This window comes from Kogia breviceps, chromosome 7 (assembly GCF_026419965.1).
Source record: "Kogia breviceps isolate mKogBre1 chromosome 7, mKogBre1 haplotype 1, whole genome shotgun sequence".
NCBI classification, from domain to species: Eukaryota; Metazoa; Chordata; class Mammalia; order Artiodactyla; family Physeteridae; genus Kogia; species Kogia breviceps.
The window spans coordinates 15,856,677-15,876,162 of NC_081316.1; the positions used below are offsets into that span (position 1 = coordinate 15,856,677).

Sequence of the window (19,486 nt, forward strand, 5' to 3'; positions counted from 1 at the left end):
GGTGACCTGCAAGGGCGCCATAGCTGGTAACTGGCGGCTCCCAGCCAGCGCGCTCTAGGCCCGGTGGCCGGCCGAGGGGTGGTCTCCCGGCTGCCCTCCGCCCATTGGCTCCGCCCCCACCGACCATAGCCCCGCCCCCGGTCCTGCCCCGCCCCCTCGCCCCCGCCCCGCCCCGGCTTGGGCAGCCGGAGGACCAGGAGCTGAGGCGCCCGATCCCGCGGCGGCGGCGGGGACGATGTGGTTCTTTGCCCGGGACCCGGTCCGGGATTTCCCGTTTGAGCTCAGCCCGGAACTCCCCGAGGGCGGCCCACCTGGGCCCTGGGTCCTGCACCGCGGCCGCAAGAAGGTGAGAGTGGCTCCGCTCCGCAGGCCGCAGCCGACCTCGGTCTCGCTTAGTCGGCGCCGCCGGCTCCGCCGCGTCGCGCCCGCCTGACGTGGCTGCGGAGCCTCTAGGGCTACGGGCCGGGGGAGGGGGACGGGCAGTGCCAACGTGGCTGGCGGAAGGACCGAGGGACCGACAGGCGGACCCAACCAGGGTTACGTGGGCCCGACTCTGTCCCCAAGTGTTGACTTGGGGAGAGACCTGGCCGGCGGCCCTTCCTTTCCGGCACTGAACCAGCTCCGGGGACCATCTCGGAGGTGGAGTGGTCTGCCCGGGACCCGGCCCACACCCCTGAGGCCGCTCCGCCCTCCCACAGGCCACAGGCAGCCCGGTGTCCATCTTCGTGTATGACGTGAAGCCCGGCGTCGAAGAGCAGACCCAGGTGGCCAAAGCTGCCTTCAAGCGCCTCAAAACTCTCCGGCATCCCAACATCCTGGCCTACATCGATGGGCTGGAGGTACCTACCTGCTGCTCAGTCAACCCCATCTCTGCCCCTCACTTTTTCCCAGTCTCCCACTGCTGTCTTCTGTCTTCCTGCTGGTTTCCAGCCCTTCTGTCCCAGCGCCCCCCAGATTTGACTTCCCCTTCTCCACCTCCTTTCCCCATCATGTCTCTCATCTCGCCTTCCTCTTGCCCCATCCCTCCCTGATACCCCGTGTCCCCTTCAGACAGACAAATGCCTCCACATAGTGACAGAGGCTGTGACTCCGCTGGGAGCGTACCTCAAGGCGCGAGCAGAGGCTGGTGACCTGAAGGAGCTGGAGCTCTCCTGGGGGCTACACCAGATTGTGGTGAGGTGGGGGGCGGTGGTGATAAGAGCAGGGGTGGGGGGGCTGCAGCTTCTGGGCTCTGATGTCTTCTTCTGCCCCCAGAAAGCCCTCAGCTTCCTGGTCAACGACTGCAGCCTCATCCACAACAATGTCTGCATGGCCGCTGTGTTCGTGGACCGCGCTGGCGAGTGGAAGCTTGGGGGCCTGGACTACATGTATGCAGCCCAGGGCAATGGCGGAGGACCTCCCCGCAAGGGGATCCCCGAGCTTGAGCAGTACGACCCCCCGGAGTTGGCTGATGGCAGTGGCAGAGCGGTCAGAGAGAAGTGGTGGGTGACTGGGGGGGATGCCCCACCCTGCCCTATTCTGGAAGCCCCTGCAGCCTCAGGACCCCTAGACTAGCTGGTACTCCCCTGTCCCCTGTCACCTGGATGGGGAGGAAACTAGGGTCCTCAGGGTGGGGCCCACTCCTTGCTCCCAGGATCCTCAGGGAGGTAGGCAGGATAAACGCAGGCTTTGGGGTCAGGTGGTTCTGGATTTTAGAGTTGTGTGTCCTGGGGTGGATGTCCTTGCTTTTCTGAGCTTCAGTTTCCTTATCTATCAAATGGGGCTAATGAAACCTGCTTTTCTGGGCTGATGGGAGGATAGCTGAGGAACACAGCCCAGGGTTTGCCATGCAGTGAGTGCCTAGTGCCCAGGGTAGATTGGAAGCCTATGCTGGCAGGTGGCAGGGCCTTGAGCAGCTCTGGTCACTGCCTCAGGTCAGCTGACATGTGGCGCTTGGGCTGCCTCATCTGGGAAGTCTTCAATGGGCCCCTACCTCGTGCAGCCGCCCTGCGAAACCCTGGGAAGGTGAGTGTCTGACCCCACCCAGCCCCTCTCCACCAGCCAACCTGCCCCTGCCCTGACCCTGACGCTTCTCCCACAGATCCCCAAGTCACTGGTGCCCCATTACTGTGAGCTGGTCGGAGCCAACCCCAAGGTACGTCCCAACCCAGCCCGCTTCCTGCAGAACTGCCGGGCACCTGGTGGCTTCATGAACAACCGCTTTGTGGAGACCAACCTCTTTCTGGAAGAGATTCAGGTGAGTCCCCTGCCCCACCCTGGGCTCTGGCCCTACGATCCTCACCCCTGTGCCCACTCCCCACTTTATAGGCTCCCTGATAATTAGACCCCAGGAGCCAAGCACAGACTGTGGAGCTAAACTGTCTGGGTTCAAACCCTGGCTCCAACTGTTATTTATGTGTGACTTCTCTTGGCTGAAGTTCAGTCCTAATAACAGCACCTACTTCAGAGGAGCAGGATGAGAAATCAGTGAGTTTGAGTTGCATAGTGTAGTTTCTGGCACACAGTGGGTGCTTAGTGACTTCTCCTGGCACTTTGTTAACTGGCCCTGGCCCTGATGTTGGGCTGTAGTGTGGGTAGCAGGGTGGGGAGGGAGAGTCAGACCCAGATCCCTGCTCTCAAGGATCTAGCAGGGGGCAAATGGACCAGGTCCCCAGCCCTGGGGACTCTCACTGGGGGAAAGGGATAAAAAAACCCATAAATGAGGAAAGCTGTGCTTCCTGGAATGTGGATAAGTGCCAGGAAGGAAAATAGTGAGGCTTGGGTGTTTAGGGAAGGGCTCTCTCAAGGGTGATGTTTGAGCTGTGACCTGAAGGGTATGAAGGTGGGAGTCATGGGGATGGTAACTGGGGAAGAATGTTCCGGGCAGAGGGAACAGCAAGTGGAAAGATGGTGAGGAGGGAGCCCTCGGCCTAACCTCGTTGAACCTCAGTTTCCATATCAGAACCTAATGAGAATAACTAAAGTATCTGCTCACCCATAGCACTGTTGTAAGGAATAAAGGAGGGAGGCTCTGCCCTGGACACTTGCTTTGACCCAGCCTTGTGTGGGGCGCACAGAGAGGTGACTGAGAATCTGGAATGGGGGAAGAGTGACAGACACTTCCACAGACCTCGACGGTCTGTGGAATCTTGACTCAGATAGGGGCTGGGAGGCCTTCCGAGGATGGGAACCTGAGCTGAAGGAGAAGGTGCTGGAAACACTGAGCCCTGTTGCCTCCTGGGCAGTGTAGGGGCAGCAGGAGCTCTGTTACGTAGAGTTCTTACATGGCTGGCTCTGCCCGGCTGCCCTTCTCCTTAATATGTGCCCCACAGGAAATAGGCTGTTTCTGTCAAGTCCCAGTGAGAGCGTGGGAGGGCAGTGCCCAGCGGCCCCTCTCCCCTCATTGAGCACAGCGGTGGAGAGAGCCCGGCTGTGACTCTCAGTGTGCAACCTTGCATGCGGTTTGGCCTCTCTCTGGGCCTTTGCTCCCCTGAACCCTGTCATCAAGAGCACCAAGCCTGCCTCTCATGCTAGACTGAGCTGCTCAAGGGCCAGCCAGGTCCTCCCCAACCCCATTTAGAGGTCACTCTTCTGGCCCAGGCAGCGGCTCTGGCAGTGAGGGTACAGCAGAGGACACAGGGACTTTGGAAGCGTACAGGACAGGGTTACAGTCCATGCCCTGCCATTCCTGCCTGGTGACCTTGAGCCTCAGCCTCCTCCTTTGTACATGGGGGAACGACAGCACTTCTTCACAGCATGTAGCACAGCAGAGGTGCCACACCACCGGGTCATACCCTTCCTTGACGGCTTCTTAGCTGTGTAACTTTGGACAAGCTCCTTGACCTCTCTGTGCCTCAGCTTCCTTGTTGGATTATTTCATCTGTGTAAAGGTTTTAGCACGTAACCTGTCTGGCACGTAGTTTGTGCTCAGGAAATGTGAGTTGTGGGTATTACAGCCTCCGGGGAGGTTAGGACTGAAGGAGACCATCGAGCTGACAGCCTGGCCTGTTCGGGCCCAGTGGGAGGACGAGCTCCGGGGGTAAACTGCACCTCATCCCTGCCTTTCCACAGCCTGCCACGACCTCCACCCACGGAGCTGCAGGTGTGCCCAACCCAGCCAGGCCCAGGGTGGCCGAGTAAGCCCCTTGGCCTCACTAAGCCTGTTTCCTCGTCTGTGCCGTGGGGTTAATGGTACTCACACCTCGTGTTGTCCTCAGGAGCAGAGGCAACGCTGATAAAGGGCTTGATCCCCCTAGTGGCTGCTTTCACAGCAACAGGCCAGGTGGCAGTGACAATAATGACGGTCTCTGACTGAGCGCCTCCAGTGTGCCGGGCAGCTTTCGTGTGCGTTTTCTGGTTGAATCCTCGGCACAGTTCCGTGAGACAGTACAGTTACTACCCCATTTTACAGGTGGGGGAACTCACCTAAGGTCACACGGCTAATAAATGGGAGAGTTGGGATTTGAACCCAGCCCATCTGGCACCCCAAGCTTAAGTTTACCTTCGGGTTGGAGGTGACCCCCGTCCTTGCCCGTGGCTGACGGGACCGTGACCAGGCTGATTTCCCGCTCCCTGCATCCTGTCCATGCTCCCCCAGATCAAAGAGCCAGCCGAGAAGCAAAAGTTCTTCCAAGAGCTGAGTAAGAGCCTAGACTCGTTCCCTGAGGATTTCTGCCGGCACAAGGTGCTGCCCCAGCTGTTGACCGCCTTCGAGTTTGGCAACGCGGGGGCTGTTGTCCTCACGCCCCTGTTCAAGGTGAGTGGGGCCTGGAGCCTCAGGAACTGTGGGCCTAGAGACTGTCTGAGTAGGTCTGAAGGGCAGAAAAGAGGCCAAGGGTGCGGCCAGCCTCGCAGGTGTCCTGGGAGGGGGGCAGCCTGGTCAGGGATATCCAAGCCCACGTGAGGGGGAGCTTTTTAAAAAATATATATATATACCTTATTTTTTATTTTTTAAATTTATTTATTTTGGCTGTGTTGGGTCTTCGTTGATGTGCCTTCGTTGATGCGGGCTTTCTCTAGTTGCAGCGAGCGGGGGCTACTCTTCGTTGTGGTGCGTGGGCTTCTCATCGCGGTGGCTTCTCTTGTTGCGGAACACGGGCTCTAGGTGCACAAGCTTCAGTAGTTGTGGCTCGCGGGCTCTAGAGCGCAGGCTCAGTAGTCGTGGCTCGCGGGCTCTAGAGCACAGGCTCAGTAGTTGTGGCGCATGGGCTTAGTTGCTCCGTGGCATGTGGGATCCTCCCGGACCAGGGCTCGAACCTGTGTCCCCTGTATTGGCAGGCGGATTCTTAACTGCTTCCCACCAGAGAGGTCCCGAGGAGGAGCTTTGACATCCAGTGGTTCAGCAAGCCAGGGCCACCTGACCAGCTGTCAGGGAGGTGGTGGGGACTTCTCGTCCCTGGGGAAGGGACACCCTGTGCCTCCAAAATTCTTTTTCCAAACACTCCTTCCTTCAGAGCCTATAGCCCTTCCTCCATTTCCTCAAGACAGCCTCCCTGGTCTGACCTGGGCACTCTGGTTCCCAGGGCCCAGGGGATCGCCTGCTCACCACCTCACTTTCCTTCCTCCTTCCTGACCACTCGGCGCTCAGCTCTCTTGGCTTCTAGGGGCTGGATCCTCAGACCCCAGCCCACTGTTACCGGGGCGCCTGCCATTTCCCGCTCAGTGGGAGAACCCTTTCGCCAAAGGAACTTGGCATGTGGGAAGTGGGGAAGACGGCAAGTAAATCTTGTGGAGCTGAGAACCCCCAGAAATTACAGGCAGAATTCTGTGTGCATGTGGTGTCTAGGTGCTTGATTATGGGAAGGGCACAGAGCTTTTGTGAGCCTCCTAAGAGAGGCCTTGACTCAGAAGGGTTAAGGGCAGGGCTGACTGAGACGGAGTACGGGCAGAGGGGCTGCTGAGGATATGCCTGCCCCACCCCACCGCCCTCACCCCGTTCCCACCCTGGGAAATCAGCAGGGAGCCGGAGGGAGTTGATTGAGCCCAGTGAAGTCACCTCACCCCTGTGGACGTAGCTGAGCCCCTCTTCCTGCTCCTTCTCTCAGGTGGGTAAGTTCCTCGGCGCCGAGGAGTATCAGCAGAAGATCATCCCTGTCGTGGTCAAGATGTTCTCATCGACTGACCGGGCCATGCGTATCCGCCTCCTCCAACAGGTAGGGGCCACGGCACACCCTGCCTGCTTCCACCCCACCCAGACCCCACCCTGGCTGCAGGGGAGGCCCCCTCCTCACCTCCAGCCCCAGGCAGGTAGCTCAAGCCCCTGCGCCGCAAGCTGCACAGGGACCCCAGAAACCCTTCCCTGAAACATACACACCGGTGAGGAACCAGCGGGGCTGTGCTCTCAGGAAGTCAAGATAATCACAGGGCTCATTGGCAGCTTTGGGAATGCCCTGCCCGCCCGGGCTGCAGGCTTAAACGCCTTCCCCTGCGCTGCCCAATCTCCTGGCTCAGTCCCCTCCAGAGTGGGGATAATGTCTCTCTTGCCAACCCCAGGGCAGCTGGGAGCATCAGACAGGACTGATGGAATCGAGGGCGGGGGCCACCCGTGCTTCCAGGCAACATTCCCTCTCTGGTGCTCAACACACCAGCCTTCCTCAGAGCGCTTCTCTGGGCAGGGGTTGCACTCTTTTTTATAGACAAGGTGGTGGAGGCTCTAAGAGGGGGTGTGACCAGTTAGCCTGCTGAGCAGGACCAGAGGCCAGGCCCTCCAGCTCCCAGTCCCTGGCTCTTCTCAGCACCCTCCTGGCAGCCTCACCAGTCCATGTGGGCCTGAGGCCAGATGCGAGGTGGGGGCCTCAGGAGACTCCCCTGGCCAGCCAGTGCCTGCCGGGTGGAGAAACCATGCTAAGGCTGGTCCCATGTCTCTGGTGTGGGGTAGAAGGGCTGACTGCCTTCTCATGCCCCAACCCGGACCACAGATGGAGCAGTTCATCCAGTACCTTGATGAGCCAACAGTCAACACCCAGATCTTTCCCCACGTCGTGCATGGCTTCCTGGACACCAACCCTGCCATCCGGGAGCAGACAGTCAAGGTCTGGGCCACCCCTGGTTTTCTGAGGCTTAGAGGGGGCTCATCAGAGGACACACAGGCCTTGGTTTTGGCCTGTGGGTCAAGCGGATTACGGGAGGGGCAAGCACTGTTCTGCATGTAGGTCCAGGCTGTGGGTACAGCTTGGCAGGTGTTGGGGGGAACAGGATGGGCATGACCAATAGTCCTCCGTTCAGCAGACACTCGCTGAGCGCCTCTTTGTGCCCGGCCCTGGATCCCATGCTGGGATGCAGTATGCACAGGCAGACCAAGCTCCCTGCCTTCTTGGAGCTTCTTTTCGAGGAGAGGGGGAGGGGGCTTGGCAGACAATAAACAATTAAAATATATATTACGTCAGAAAGCGATGGAGATTGCGAAGAGAAGAGTTTGCAGTTCTAAAAACAGTGATCAGGGAAGACCTTACAGAGGAGTTGTCGTTTAAGGAAAAAAGGTGAAAAGGGGTGAAGGAGGAGATTTGGAGGAAATATGTTGCCTACAGAAGGAACAACATGTGCAAAGGTCCTGAGGCTGGCGTGTACCTGGAATGTAGGAGTAGCAGCAAGAGGTTCAGCATGGCTGAAGGGGCATGATTGTGGGCAGTGGAGTCTGAGAGGTAATGGTGGGGCCAGAGCCTCATAGGGCATGGCAGGGACCTGATGCATTCATGGGAGTGAGACAGGAACCCTGAGGGACTGAGCAGAGCACTGACCTGATCTGACCTATTGCAAAACACTGTGTTGCTGTGTGGAGAACTAACTGTCACGGCAAGGGTGGAAGCTGGGACACTGTTAGGGGCTATTACAGTGGCCCAGATGAGAGATGACAGTAGCTCAGACCTGAATGGTAGCAGCAGGTGGAGAGAAGGGGCAGCATTGTGAAGGTGGAGCTGACAGTATTTGGCGATGGGTAGATATGGAGTCGAGGATGGCTCCAAGGTTTCTGGCCTGAGCAACTGGAAGGTTCAGTTGCCATTTACTGAGAAGACTGGGAGGAACAGTTTTTTTGTTTTGTTTCGTTTCGTTTTCTAAATATTTATTTATTTGGCTGTGTCAGGTCTTAGTTGTAGCATGCGGGATCTTTCGTTTTGGCGCGTGGGCTTCTCTCTAGTTGTGGTGTGTGGGCTCCAGAGTTCGCAGGCTCAGTAGTTGTGGCTTTCGGGCTTAGTTGCCCCGCGGCATGTGGGATCTTAGTTCTCCGACCAGTGATGGAACCCGCGTCCCCTGCATTGGAAGGCAAATTCTTAACCACTGGACCACCAGGGAAGTCCCTGGGAGGAACAGTTTTCCGGGAGGAGGTCAGACCCAGTCTTGGCATGTCTGTTAGCCAGGTGGACACGCACTGGTTATGTGTGTGTGAGGTTTAGGGGAGAAGTCTGGGCTGGAGGTGCACATCTGGGCACGGTCAGCTAACAAGGGCATTCGAAGCCATGAGATGGGTGAGCTCGCCTAGGCTGAGGTGTAAAAGAGACGAGGCTTAAGGAGTAGCTCTGGGGTGTCTGAACAGTAAGATCTCAGCAAAAGGAGACTGAGAAGCAGCAGTAGGTGAGGTCAGAGGAGAACCAGGAGAGGGCAGTGTCCTGGAAGAACAAGAGACCAAAGTTGCGAGGAGGAGGGAGAATTCAGGGCTGTCAAAGCTGCTGAGGGGTCAAGTTTGGTGAGGATAGAGAATTAGCCTTTGGATTTAGAACATGGAGATCATTGGTGACCTCAACCCAAGCTAATTGGTAGAGAGTGTATGTGGAGGTGTTCTTGTGAAAGTCTGAGTAGAGTGCACGCGACAGAGAGCTGACGGAGAGGGATGGGAGACAGGAGTGCAAAGCAGTGGGGGTCGCCTTCCTCGGCATTCTGGGTAGGGGCCAGGACCAGGTTGGGGGTTGGTTGGGGAGGGCTTTGGCGGGTCTCCTCAGTGCCCAGGGCCACTGGTGGCCTCCAGAGTGTGCCCGCTCCGGCCCACACTTTCCGCCGTCTCCCGCCCTGCAGTCCATGCTGCTCCTGGCCCCGAAGCTGAATGAGACCAACCTCAACGTGGAGCTGATGAAGCACTTCGCGCGGCTGCAGGCTAAGGACGAGCAGGGCCCCATCCGCTGCAACACCACCGTCTGCCTGGGCAAAATCGGCTCCTACCTCAGTGCCAGCGTGAGTGCCCTGCACAAGTGCTGGGAGCTCTGTCACCGTCATGGGACCACAGCCAGGTCCCCCAGAGCCAGGCCTCCTTGTGTGGGGCCTGTCATCCTCCCAGAGACCTAGGCCCTGGGTGCTCCAGCCCAGTGTCTGAGGGCGGAGTGAGTTGCACCGGGTCACACCTCTAGTAGGTGGTGGGTCTGGGAACCAAACCCAGGCCTGCTTGCCTCCACGGCCTTGCATCCCCTCCCCTCAGCCAGGGCCTGTGAATGCAGGCGCCTGCAGCTCCCAGGCCCTTAACCGGAATGAATGAATTGGTCCACAGCGCAGGTGGGAAGGGAGGCACTGGCCTCAGCCCTGAGGCAGCTGCTGCTCCGGTCCTTGTCACTCTGAGGCAGCGTGAGCCCAGTGATTTGGGAGGAGAAGCCAAGATCTAGTTTTAAGTAAATTCTCCCCATTTGTTAGTGATTAACTCACATTTCTCAGACTCTGGAGGCCCCGTGGATGGCCTCTGTTCTGGGAAGTAAGGCCTGACAGTTCTGGGCCCCGTACTGACCCTATACTCAGGAGCCCTCTTCCCGCCCCACCCCAGACCAGACACAGGGTCCTCACCTCCGCCTTTAGCCGGGCCACTAAGGACCCGTTTGCACCATCCCGCGTCGCGGGTGTTTTGGGCTTCGCCGCCACCCACAACCTCTACTCGATGAATGATTGCGCCCACAAGATCCTGCCTGTGCTCTGCAGCCTCACTGTGGATCCTGAGAGATCTGTGCGGGACCAGGTGAGGCACAGCTGGGGCTGGGCCCTGGAGCTGGGGCTCTGGGGCATACCTGGGCCCTAGCTGGCCTGGCAGGCTCACGGGAACCTTGGAGGCCCCAGCTCTGCCCCTTGCTACCCAACAGGCCTTCAAGGCCATTCGAAGCTTCCTGTCCAAACTGGAGTCTGTGTCGGAGGACCCCACCCAGCTGGCCGAAGCGGGTGAGTGGCCCACACTCGTGTTCCCTGTGACTCTTGCCACATTCTTGACTGTCACCTGTCATGGCCCCCTTCTACCTCATTGGAGCATCTGAAAGCTGGAAGAACCCTAGAGGACAGACTGTACACCACTCCCCCACCCCCATCTCACAGGTGGGAGAACGCAGGCCTGGAGAAGGGGGACGCCCACTGCAGGTTGCTCTGTTTCAGTTATTGCCCTCCTACCACCCTCCCCATGGAAGCCTGAGGTGTCCATACCTGTCTCTCCTGTCACTGCCCAGAGAAGGACGTCCATGCAGCCTCCAGCCCTGGAATGGGAGGAGCCGCAGCCAGCTGGGCAGGCTGGGCCGTGACAGGGGTCTCCTCACTCACCTCTAAGCTGATCCGTGCACACCCCACGGCTGCCCCAGCCGAGACCAACGTTCCCCAGAGACCCGTGCCTGAGGGTGAGTGTCCCAGATTGGCTGTATTGGTGACTTGAGAGGGCTTGAGGTTGCTGGCACCCAGGACCTGTTACTGATCGACTTCCCCCCGGGATGGTGATGGGGACATAGGAGGCAGGGTACGGTCTAGTCCCCTCGTGAGCTTCCCCTCTACACACCCCCAGCAACCTCGGCCCTGCTCTGAGACCTTCCTGGGGCCCAGTGTGTGGCAACTCAGTGAGCCTCTGCTCCCCAGGACTTCCTGCCCCAGCCCCGACCCCTGTCCCTGCCACACCCACGACCTCAGGCCACTGGGAGACACAAGAGGAGAGCAAGGACGCAGAAGAGGACAGCATTGCTGCCGACAGATGGGATGATGAAGACTGGGGTAGCTTGGAGGTGAGTGAGGCTAAGGAGGCCTACCCGGGGGGACCCCAGCTTCAAGGTCACAGGCTGCCATTCAAGGAACTCATGTGGGCTTGGCTGGAGTCAGACCTGTCCTCATCTGCACAGCATCCTGGGCAAGTAGGTGTCACGGAACAGCCCTTGTGGGGTAGAGCTGGCAGCTGAGCCCTGACTCAACTCCAGAGGCCGGGCTGCTGGTGGTTGGGTCAGCCCACTGATCCTCCTCCCTCTCCTCCACTCCCCATCCCTCCTATACCTGTTCTAGGGCCCCCCACGCCCTGTGATCAGCAAGGAGAGGTCACCCCAGGCCTGCAACCAACCAGTCCTCCCTGGGGCTGGGCTTAGCATGGGCTGAGGTTGGAGTGGGGCTGTTCTGAAGGGAATGGGAGCAGAGCTCTGGGTGAGACCCCTGAGGCCACAGGCAGGGGTGTGGAACTCTAGATCTCATTCCCCAGCTTCATAGAGGAGTGATGACAGGCCAGGTTCAGCGTGTCCACTTTACTGATGGGAGACAGGGCCTAAGGAGAAAATGAGATGGAAGGCAAAAGAAGAAAGGGTGGAGCCCATGGCTGGGCAGGGGCTAGGGGGCTTTCTTGCCCTTTTGGGTGGAGTACAGGGTGCCCTATGGTCATGCTCTCCTCCCCACACTGCAGCAGGAGGCCGAATCTGTGTTGGCCCAGCAGGACAACTGGAGTACTGGGGGCCAAGCCAGCTGGGCTGGGCAGGTGAGCTGGGTGGGACAGGGTGCGTGTATGTGGGGGGTGGGGCCCTGCCCCTCCCTCCCTTTCTCCGGCACTATCTCCTCCTTCTCTTTGCAGACCAGCAACCCTGGTCACAAATCCCAGGAGTCAGACTGGAGCAGCTGGGAAGCCGAGGATGCATGGGAGCAGGGCTGGCAGGAGCCAAGCCCCCCGGAGCCACCCCCTGAGGGCACACGGCTGGCCAGCGAGTATAACTGGGGTGGACCAGAGCCTAGTGACAAAGGCGACCCCTTTGCTGCCCTGTCAGTGCGTCGGGAGGCTGGTGTCCAGGTACTCGGCACCTGTCCAGTGGGAGGGTGCAGACCTGGGGTGGACCTCAGCTGAGAGTAGGCTTCCACTCCAGCCCACACTTCCCTTTACAGCCGAGGCGGGACTCGTGGGGAGATGACAACTGGGAGGGCCTGGAGGCCGAGAGCCGTAAGTGCTTCCCCTGGGCTGGCTGGCTGATGGGCTAGGGCTACCCTCCTCTGGGGCAGGCGTGGGCTGGGAAGCTGAGACTCAGGTTGTCCTGACGCCATCAGCCCTCCTCCCCTTCTTGTTCCCAGGACAGGCCAAGGCGGAGCTAGCCCGGAAGAAGCGCGAGGAGCGTAGGCGGGAGATGGAGGCGAAACGCGCTGAGAAAAAGACAGCCAAGGGCCCCATGAAGCTGGGAACCCGGAAGCTGGACTGAACCGCGGGTGTGGGCGCTTCCCAGCCTCGGAGAGCAGGCCCCGCAGATGTATTTATTGTACAAATCCTGGGAGCCCGGCCGGCCTGGCCAGGCACATCTCACATATACATAATCAGAGCCACAATAAATTCTATTTCGCACCCCCTGTGCTGGGCTCAGTCTAGGCCCTCCAAGGAGGCTGGGGTTTGGTGCCGCCCTTCGGAGACCGCGCCCACCACGGACATGAACATCAATTTACTTCGAAAACCCAGAGTAAAGAGGCACGATCTGATTTATCAGTTTCTGGGAAACGCCCTCTGGAAGGAAGGCCGGCAGCGCCAGAGAGGCCCAACGTCTGCCTATGAACCGGGTGGAGCTGGTATGGGCACCCTTGGAACACGGGGCTCGGGGAAGGGGTCTGCGGGCCCCGAAGGGTCCCTGGGTCCGAGCCCCGAGTCAGGGCACAAGCGAGAGGCGGAGCTCGCCCCAAGTGTAGGTCAGAAACTCCTTGGTGATTGCAGAGTTCCAGACCGAGGGTGGTGTCAGCGGCGGCGCTGGGGCACGCAAGCTCCATGCGGGCGGCTGCGCGCGAAGCCAGCTTTGCAGACGCAGCGGAAGGAACCGCTCGTGTTCACACAGCGCTCGCTCTTGCATAGTAGCCCGCGCTGGTTCAGCTCTCGGCACTCGTCTATGTCTGGGTGTGGGGGTTAACAGGTGCGGACTTCGCGACGGCGCCGGAGCCTGAGCCGAAGCCTGACCTGGAGCCGCGCAGCGCTCTTGGCTTCCGATCCAGGCGGGGTTCTGCAGGGCCCTGCCCCGCCCTCCTGCCGCCAGCCTCTGGCCCCGCCCCTCCTCGGCCCCGCCCCGCCCCTCCTCGGCCCCGCCCCTCCTCGGCCCCGCCCCTCCTCGGCCCCGCTCACCGACGCAGCGCGCGCGGGAGGCGTCTAGCTGGAAGCCACCAGGACACTCGCACACTGCACCGCCCGGCCGAGGCACACAGCGACCGCTCACGCAGCGGCACTCGTCTGAATCCTCCTCCGAGCTATCCTCTTCTGCCGGGAGAATGCAGACGTCAACCCCGTTCCCAGCGATGGCCGCGGACCCCGCCTCTGTCCCTCCCTTTACACTCACCTCGCGGAGGCTTTCCCAGCAGCAGGGGACTCGCGTCCCAGAAGGAATTGCTCTCACTCTGCGACGTCGGGCACTGGGACCCTGAGAGGGCAGGGGGCGGTCAGCCGTCTGCGGCGTCGATTCACCCCGGCTCCCGCCCCAAACTCCCTCCCGGGCAACCCCTCCCGGGCCGGCTCACCGGCGCCGCGCGGCGGGCACGGTCGGCACTGGGCTCCCCAACCTCGGCCCTGGCGACAGCAGCAGTCGTCGAAGGTGAGGGCGGGCCCGGCCAGGGGGCCCGCGCACATGCCGTCCTCTCCGCGCTGGCTCCAGCACACGTCCCGCCGCTCCGGGGCACGCTCTGCGGAGGAGGACCCGGCGTCAGGGAGGAGCGCCCTCCCCCGCTCCAACCCACCCTCGGGGGAACCGCGGCCCCGGGTCTCCAGGCGGCGGACGGGGCTCTGGAGAGCCCAAGATAGTGACTCTTGCCCTCACCGGCCGGGCTCTCGGGGAGCTGGCAGTCGCGGCCGGAGGGCCCGGGCACCCAGGGCGGGCGGCACTCGCAGCGGTAGGAGCCCGGCAGGTTGACGCAGCGGCCAGGGCGGCAGGCTGCGGGGTCCTGGCACTCGTCCACGTCTACGGGCAGCGAGGGGATGATGGGTGGGTAGGGGTGGAAGTCACAGCTCGGATCGGGCAGCCTCCCTCCTGTTTCCCCAGCCGGCCGACCCGGGCCTCACCCATCTCCTCTGGGCTCAGACACTGGCGCTGCGCCGGGCTGTACTCGGCCGGGGGTGTGCAGGCGCAGCGGTAGCCACCGCGCGTGTTCTCACACACTCCGTTCCGGCAATTAGACTCGTCCAAGCACTCGTCCACATCTGAGGGGAGGAAAAGCGCGAGTGGTAGGAACCGGCCCCGAGTCGGGTGGTTGTGCGTGTCTCCCGGCTGCTTTCCCACGGCCACGGAGGCCGGCTGCACTCACCCACGCATTCCAGCAGGTTCCCGTCGTAGTAGAAGCCTTGCTTGCAGTAGCACTCGTAGCCGGGCTGCGTGTTCACGCACTTGCCCTCCTTGCAGATCTCCGCCCCAAACAATATGCATTCGTCGATGTCTGCGGAGTGACAGGCCGTGGGCGCCCGCGCCCTCTACGTGCGGGGCCACTTAGGCCCCGCAGCGGAGAACGTGTGGGTAGGGCTTACAGTGGAAGGGACGAAAACTCTGTGCGAGGGGCTTTTCCGAACGCTGATGTAAGAGCAATGGGGCGGGGCTTTGTGGAGGGGCGGGGCAGTCGGTGAGGGAGTGGGCGTGCCTTACCCCAGTACCTGCCACTGACAAGCACGGGGCGGTCCAAACCTCGGCGGGCGGAGCAGGGCATGCCAGGTGGGCGGAGCCGTGTTGGGGCTTACCACGGTGGGTTGGGATGCCGTAGTTGACAATGTTGTTGTCCTGGGTGTAACCCTTCCCGTCCGGGCAAAGGCTGTGGAACTCAGCTACAGCGAGATAGTGCCGTGGGGAAGGAAGGAGGCAGGATTGAGCGCGTGTGTGCTGGCTGTCGGGCGCAGGTCGGAGCTCTCGCCTCATTTCCCACCCACCCAGGGAGGGGCTCTCTCCCCCAGTCCGTTTCCAAATGAAGAAACTGAGGCTCTGAAAAAGGAAAGGGCCTGCCCGGCTCCTGACCTGAGCTGTAGACTGGGCAGGGATAGATCTCGCAGTGGTCTCCCCAGCCAGCCCCCAGGGAGCAGCAGCACTCCTGCTGGGTGACATTGGTGGCCAGTACACTGTCGCAGAACACGGTGTCATCGAAGTTAAGGTAGCACTCCTTCTTGTGGTGGGGCTGCTCCACCTCTGAGGGGAGGGGAGAGCAGCTCAGCTTCCTGCAGAACGTCTTTGCCTGTCCACGCTGCCCGCCAACCTCATCCCTCTATTCCCCCACCTCCCCTGGCTCCCCTTAGCTGCCCTGTGAAAGGCAAGCTCCATCCTCAATGTGGCATTCAGGGCCCTCCCAGGCAAAAAGAGATTTCTTCCTGCTCACCACATTCCAGAGGGTGGGACCAGGAAACAACTCTGAGCCCCAGCTGCAGCTCAGGGGAGTTGTCTAGATTGAGGAGGAAGCCGAGAGGGCACTCACCCTCACAGCCATGCTGGTCCTGGGTGGGCGTGAAGCCTTCATCACAGACGCAAACGTAGGAGCCCTGCAGATTCTCGCAGGCCCCGTGGGGAAGGCACAGACCCGGGTCCTGGCTGCACTCATCTATGTCTTCAGGGAGTGAGGTGAGCAGACAGAATCACTCAGAGGGAAACGAGCCCCTCTTTCCCTGGGAGTATGCCTCAAGGGCCTCACACAAGTTCAGAACCTGAATTTCCACTGTGACTTCAAAGTACACACGACAGGAAGTCCACTCGTGTCTGTCTGTGCATGTGGGTAGTTGTGTGCACATTCAATGCATTATTCTTCATAAAACCTAACAGAATGAAGTCCTAAGTCTCATCACCCTTTACTCTAAACCACCAACACCCTCAGCTCCGTGTTTAGGGCATAGGTGTCTACTCTCCCTTAAAACGCAACTAGCTTCTTCCGGATCTCTGTGCTTTGCAAATACTGTTCTTTGGGCCTGGAATACCATCCCATGCTTTTCTCTGCTTAGGGAATATATTTATGCTTTAGGGAACCCTATTTATGCTTCAAGTTCCAATTCAACTGTTGGAATAAATCACTAGTCCAGACCTCTTTTGGCACCCAGCACCCTGAACTGTAAGAATCAATTTACATGTCAGTCTCCCCTAGCTGGGAGCCCTGGGTCATTGCTCAGTATCTAGTATATAGCACAGAACCTGGCAAATATTAGATGTTCAGTAAACTCTTGCTGGATGAATGCATATAGGGGTGATTTGGCACATAGTAATAAGCATCGTTAATTACTGTCATTATCACTGTTGTTATTTTCAGTGAAAGAGTAGAAGGATGAGTGAGTGGATGGATGGATAGAAAGACAGATCAGTAGTGTGTCTAGGAGATTACTGCTGCCTGCCATTGCTCCTCGGGAGCTCTCAGCCAATCCCCCCATACCTTGGCACTTCCGGCCGCCTACCAGCCGATGCCCCTGGGGACAGAGACATCGATAGGAGCCATTGGTGTTGATGCAATCACCCCCAATGCAGGCTGCAGGAAAGTCACACTCATCAATGTCTGTAGGGAATCAGACGGAGAGAATCTCAGGGGCTAAGCCCAATCACACACAGCCTGAGGCTTCCAAGGCTTCCCGAAGAGCCCTGGGTAGGGCCCACACCCCAGGCCTCACCTTGGATCTGGGTGGGGGCTGGCCATGGGAGTGCCTGGCTTGTTTACAGGTAGCCCCTGGGCTTGGGGGCTGGGCAGTGGAGGTCTTGGGGTAGGGAGGAACAGGTCAGTCCCCCAGCTCAAGGCCCCCCTCACCCTCACAGTGGCTCCGGTCCCTTGAAAGATGGTAGCCAGAGAGGCATTGACACTGGAAGGAGCCTGGCGTGTTGGTGCAGATGCCGTTGTCACACACGTCCCCAGCCTCACACTCATCCACATCTATGGAGCACAGGGGCTGTCAGAAGGCCAGGATGGGATACTCTTGGGCCTCTGCTACCCTTTTCCCACTCCTGCCCATGGCCTGCAGCACCAGAGCTGAGGTGAGTGGAGCTGGACAGAAGCATGGGACCCTCACCCCGCTCCTGTGTGGCACACTATGCCCTAACGACCAGGCCACGTGCTGCCAGGAACCCTGGGCCACGTATGATTCCAAAGAACTCAGGCCTCCCCATCCTTCATCTGTTCTCACCAAACAATCCCATTCTGCCCTGGGCTTCCTTCCCCCAGCTGCTCTCACGGCTGCTCCTGCCCTTCCCCCACCTGCCATGGCTGCCTTCCTTCCCATGTAAATTAGCTCCCCTATATCTTTGGGCTCACAGAATAACTTGTTCTGCTTGTGCAGTAAAGGGACTTGGCTCTGAGAGCATGCTTCTCTGCAGTCCTTTCTGGTGGAAGCTGGCCGTTGCCCACACCCCAGGCCCCTTTCAAACCATACTCTTCCTCTGGGGTGCACTTGGGCCCCACGCCAGCCTCTCTATTGCTGTCAGCACCCCCCTTCCTAGCCCCTCTCCCTCTCTCTTCCTCCCCATCCTAGGAGTTTTCAACATCCATTTGGACAGCCAGGCCCAGCCTCTGACCTTACAGTCCTTCATTCCTCAGTGTCTGTGACCTTCACCTCAATGCCAGCCACTCACTCTCGGTGCAAGGGGCTGGGACCTGCCCCCTCCTGGACATCTCAGATGCAGCCTCCTTCCCACTGCCTCCGCTGTTCTCAAGCCCCCAACTCTACCTCCTCTAGCAAGGGCCCACGAACACCTCTCCTTCCTCCTCACTGGTCTGGCAAAGTCAGAGCCCCAGCCTGCTTCTCAGGCTCCTGGGTGCTGAGCGGGGCTGGAGCCAGCCACCAAGCTGAGCCCTGGGCCACTCCACTCCCTCTGGCCTCCAGCCCGGCCAGATCCTCAGCATAGCTGGCGATACCCTCTCCTCCTCCTCTCAAGCCTTGACACTGGAAAGCCCCTAGGTAGCCCCCGTGCTCTTGGGCAGTTCCAAACCTCTACTGTTCTCCTCAGCCTACAGCCTACACCCCACTCTGGTGATCCCAGGTCTCACTCCTCCGCAATTGCTGCCTGCATCTTCTGGCCTCCCGTCACGCCACGGAAGCTACCCTGCCAAGGCCACCAGGGACCTTCTCGTCTCCCCAGCTAGTTCTTATTTGACAAGAACCTCTCTGCTGCATTTACCTCCTCCTCCTCTTCCCTGCATGCCTCTGCTCCCCAGCTTCTCAGCTAGTGCTCCCTGAGCCCTCCCACCATCTTTGCTCTGCCATCTCCTGCTCCGATTCCCCTGCCTTCTGCCGACGTGGCAGTAGCCACAAGGCTCTGCCAAGGCTCCCCTCACCATACCCACCATCCTTGACTGCACCCCAAGGCTCCACATGCCCCCAGTTCACACCCCAAGGCTCCACAGCTCTCCCCAGTGCCTACCCTGAGGCTCCACACACCCCCAGTGACACCCCAAGTCTCCACAGCTCCTCTCAGGGCACACCCCAAGGCTTCACACCCTCCCATTGACACCCCAAGGCTTCACACCCTCCCAGTGACACCCCAAGGATCCACACCCCCACAATACACAGTTCCAGGTGGGTGTGTCTGGCCCAAGGTTTCCAATCAGTATGGCCCACCCTCTGCTGGCATTGCCAGCTGAAAGGCCCACAGGGACCACCCGCTCAACCGTCCAACATGAAACTTAATGTCTTCCTTCTCAAACATGCCCCACCCCAGGGGATCCTATCCCGGTGAGCAGAACCCACTGAGTCACCCAAACTAGAAACCTGAGGATCCCTTACTCCCCTCTCTCCTTCACCTTGACATCCAGTTAACAAGCAGCCCAGGTAACGCGTTCTAATATTTCTCTAATATCACATAATCTCATGACCATCCTTAGGCCTCTGTTCTCGTTAGGTCCACCACTGTCTCTGTCCTGAGTCCCTACCAGACCTCCAGCCACTCTCCACACTGGGCATCAGGGAACTTTCTAAGCCAATGGCCAGTCTTGTCATTCTTCCCCTTAAAATGTTTCAGGTGCCTCCTAATATCCTCAGGGTGAAGCTCAACCTCCTGGGTAGGGCTTAGGTGGGCCCTTTAGGGGGTGGGGACCTGCCCCTCACCGGCCAGCCTCAGCCCCCATCCCCTGCTTACACCTTACTTTCCCTGTACACTCCGTGCTGGTGTTTGCCTCTGCTTCGCTGGTGCTGCGCCTGGCATGCTCTTCGCTTGGCTAACTCCTGTTGATCCTTTAAGAGCACTCAGACCTCCCCTTCTCCCAGCCCCGCTGAGGTTTCCCAGGAACACCCAAACTCCAACCAGTCCTACGGCCCTGCGCTCTACACTTGGTGTCTATTGTTCTCTCCAGTTTCTCTGAATCCCAGCCCTTAGCCTTCCTCCTGATACAAAAGAAACATTAGTGTCGGGGGGACTACTAACAT

The 19,486-nt window shown here is 59.6% G+C and overlaps 2 protein-coding genes across 7 annotated transcripts in view; one reads left to right on the forward strand and one right to left on the reverse strand.

Moving 5' to 3' along the window:
- On the forward strand, positions 1–12,499 carry SCYL1 (SCY1 like pseudokinase 1). 2 transcript variants are annotated; one of them, XM_059068264.2, is made up of 18 exons: positions 1–346; positions 699–839; positions 1,051–1,173; positions 1,255–1,481; positions 1,914–2,004; positions 2,081–2,236; positions 4,577–4,735; positions 6,024–6,131; positions 6,897–7,010; positions 8,986–9,141; positions 9,719–9,907; positions 10,029–10,104; positions 10,383–10,547; positions 10,780–10,922; positions 11,582–11,653; positions 11,747–11,959; positions 12,052–12,106; positions 12,235–12,499. In XM_059068264.2, the coding sequence occupies exons 1-18, from the start codon at positions 236–238 to the stop codon at positions 12,357–12,359; spliced, it is 2,424 nt and encodes an 807-aa protein (XP_058924247.1). In that variant the 5' UTR covers positions 1–235; the 3' UTR covers positions 12,360–12,499. The 2 variants fall into 2 exon arrangements, with proteins under 2 accessions (XP_058924247.1, XP_058924249.1); XM_059068266.2 differs by having other exon boundaries at positions 154–346; positions 11,585–11,653.
- The window catches only part of LTBP3 (latent transforming growth factor beta binding protein 3), a 17,719-nt gene continuing 10,584 nt past the window's right edge, over positions 12,352–19,486 (reverse strand). For 2 of the 5 annotated variants that reach the window (XM_059068258.2, XM_059068256.2), the window contains 12 exons: positions 16,879–17,001; positions 16,513–16,632; positions 15,574–15,702; positions 15,123–15,290; positions 14,852–14,935; positions 14,428–14,556; positions 14,186–14,323; positions 13,944–14,084; positions 13,648–13,809; positions 13,470–13,550; positions 13,259–13,390; positions 12,352–13,096 (listed from right to left, as the gene is read on the reverse strand). In XM_059068258.2, coding sequence (XP_058924241.1) covers positions 12,795–13,096; positions 13,259–13,390; positions 13,470–13,550; positions 13,648–13,809; positions 13,944–14,084; positions 14,186–14,323; positions 14,428–14,556; positions 14,852–14,935; positions 15,123–15,290; positions 15,574–15,702; positions 16,513–16,632; positions 16,879–17,001 — 1,709 coding nt within the window. In that variant the 3' untranslated portion in view covers positions 12,352–12,794. The remainder of the gene's footprint in view (positions 13,097–13,258; positions 13,391–13,469; positions 13,551–13,647; positions 13,810–13,943; positions 14,085–14,185; positions 14,324–14,427; positions 14,557–14,851; positions 14,936–15,122; positions 15,291–15,573; positions 15,703–16,512; positions 16,633–16,878; positions 17,002–19,486) is intronic. The other 3 variants (XM_059068260.2, XM_059068259.2, XM_059068263.2) reach the window with 3 other exon arrangements.